Below are 2,501 nucleotides of genomic sequence, written 5' to 3'. Positions count from 1 at the left end.
GAGAGAGAGAGAGAGAGAGAGAGAGAGAGAGAGAGGTGGAAATAGATGAGTAAAACAGAGCATGACTATTATATTTATGGCTGTTCGTTCTTTTTTTTTTTGTTGTTGTTATTGTTGCTGTTGTTGTTGAAGCGTGTTAACATCCCGGACGGCCATCAGTCTTGAAAGTATTATTAATATTATTGCGAATTTACTTTTGCGTATGGCGCACTGTTGAACCTGAGGCACGCTATGCATTTTCGTTTTATCGACATATACTGCTTCTGCCATTGTGAATTGTTATTATTTTACTCTTGTTACGCTTTAGGGTTTGGTGTGTCTCGGGTAAATAGGGCCGTAGTCGCCGCCATCACAAGTTGCTGTTGCGCTCGGGTTAGATAATAAACTGAATAACTTTCGTGGGTGTACAGCAGAAGGAATTTCAGGGAGCGAAGAAATAAGCAATTAATTTTACACACATACAAGAAAAATTAAAAACTAAAATGGCAACAAAGGATAAAAAGTCGTTTAAGAAGTATGCCAAAAAGCATTTGGCAACTGTGATTGAAAACCGTCGTAAGACCGTCAAAGCTAAAAAGGAAAAAATTGAACGTGTTGAGAAGAAAAAACTGCGTGAGGCCAAAGAGGCCCAGCGTGAGGAGCGTGAACACCAAGAGCAGTTGGAGCGTTTGAAGGACACGGATCCGGAGTTTTATTCCTACTTGGAGGAGGAGGACCCTACACTGTTGCAGTTTGGTGAGGACATGGAAGTTGTGAATGATGACGAGGGGAGCGACGCTGAGACGGAGGTGGATGATGAAAATGAAAGCCACAACGACGACGAAGAGAAGGAGGGAGGCAGTAACAGTGAGAAAAACGCCAAAGATTCCTCTGCGTCTCGTATTACCCGAGAGGAAGTAGAGCGTCTTGTCAAGGGGAAAAATATCGAGGCATGCATCGATATTTTTGCGAGTGCCGTACGCGAGTTGGGGTATACTGTTAGGGAGAATCCCAAGACGAGTTCAGTGCGTAAGTTTGATGATCCGTTGTTGGTAAAGGAGTCAATGTTTCGCATTGCGCGTTTCATCGGATCAAACCTGAGTCACTTTATTACTGGAAAAGGTTCATTTAAGTCACACAAGACTCGTTTCTTGATGCGGCGATTGCTACTTTTTCTTGTGACTAGTGTATCGGAAGGGGGGAGCGTGGACGCCGTACTAACAGCTGGTTTACTTCATGCCTTAACACCCTTTGTGCCGATACTGCACTACATAAAAGGTATTACGAAGTCTGTTTTGAAAGCAGCCCTTTTACTCTGCTCAGCCCCAGAAGAGTCAGTTCGTATAGCAGCCTACGTTGTTGTTCGAGCAGTTGCAACACGTGCCACAGGGACACGCTCCATGTATCAGTCGACTGCCTTTAAGGGTATATTTCTTACTCTTGTAAAAACAGCTCACCATTACAACATCCACAATGCGTCATTGATAGCATTCCTTATAAACTGTGTTGTTGACTTGTACGGTACAGACATGGAGGCTGCATACCAACACACTTTTGTCTACCTTCGTCAATTGGCAATTTACCTTCGTTCTGCATTACAACAGCAGACTCAGAGTAACGTAAGAGCCGTGGTAAACTGGCAGTACCTGAATGCATTACGTACATGGGGTGCCGTCCTCTCAAAGTATTCTGAGGCGTCACAGATGGGACCCCTTATTCACCCTATGGTTCAAATTTCGGTTGGGCTAATGGATCTATTTGCATCTCCTCGCATGTTTCCTATGCATCTACAGATCATAGAGATTCTCAACCACATTTCTCTCCGTGCTGACGGAGTCTTTATTCCGGTGGCTCCGTACCTTTTGCGCATATTAACTTCACCGAGTATTGCCTTAAATCGCAATTACCAAGGACAAGGGGAGAAAGGGGAACAAGTGGACTTGCAGTTTACAATTCGTGTGAAAAAATCACAGATGCGTAGCGTAAGCTATCATTTACATGTCTGGTCTGAGTGTATTTATCTCCTCTCAGAGCATTTGGCAACACATAGCCACACGCTTGGGTTTCCAGAGGCTTTCTGGGTGGTGGAGACGACGCTTAAACAGTTGCGTAGCGAGGTGAAAATACCGAAGGTTCATGCACAATTGAGTACTCTCCTGCGCCACATACAAACAACTAGTCAGCGTATTATCGCACGACGCGATCAGGTAAGCATAGGTCCCTGTGACTTGGCGGCAGTAAAACAGGTAGAGGATGAATTAAAAGCTGCTGGTAATCCGTTATCAACGTATCATCAAATGCTTCGCCAGCAACGAGTCGAGCTGTTTGCGATGAAGCAGAAGAATGTGAATGGTGGGGAACGTACGACTTTAGAGGCGATTGTTAATGGAAGGAGAGAGAAAAAGAGCCGTAAGCGTACATTAAGCAACATTGACGCTTAAGACGCCGCCACCACCACCACCACTATCAGCAGCAACTCAAAGACCATATATATATATATATATATATATATATATATATAG

General features: G+C 44.1%; 1 protein-coding gene across 1 annotated transcript, besides 4 other annotated features; it reads left to right on the top strand.

Annotated features, from left to right (window-relative positions):
* Positions 1–35: a microsatellite.
* Positions 36–81: 46 nt separating this feature from the next.
* Positions 82–129: a microsatellite.
* A 353-nt stretch (positions 130–482) lies between these two features.
* TraAM80_03430 (nucleolar complex protein 2) lies at positions 483–2,420 on the top strand (the record flags this gene model as incomplete). Its single annotated transcript, XM_029380402.1, has 1 exon — positions 483–2,420. One exon carries the CDS (start codon positions 483–485, stop codon positions 2,418–2,420), a length of 1,938 nt encoding a protein of 645 aa, XP_029239839.1.
* A 4-nt stretch (positions 2,421–2,424) lies between these two features.
* Positions 2,425–2,454: a microsatellite.
* Positions 2,455–2,465: 11 nt separating this feature from the next.
* Positions 2,466–2,500: a microsatellite.
* Position 2,501: the final 1 nt, after the last annotated feature.

Source organism: Trypanosoma rangeli, assembly GCF_003719475.1.
Source record: "Trypanosoma rangeli strain AM80 chromosome Unknown Tra_15.4_contig_00089, whole genome shotgun sequence".
Taxonomy (NCBI): domain Eukaryota; phylum Euglenozoa; class Kinetoplastea; order Trypanosomatida; family Trypanosomatidae; genus Trypanosoma; species Trypanosoma rangeli.
Note: the sequence above shows the minus strand (reverse complement) of the source record. Positions and strands in the feature narration are given on the sequence as shown.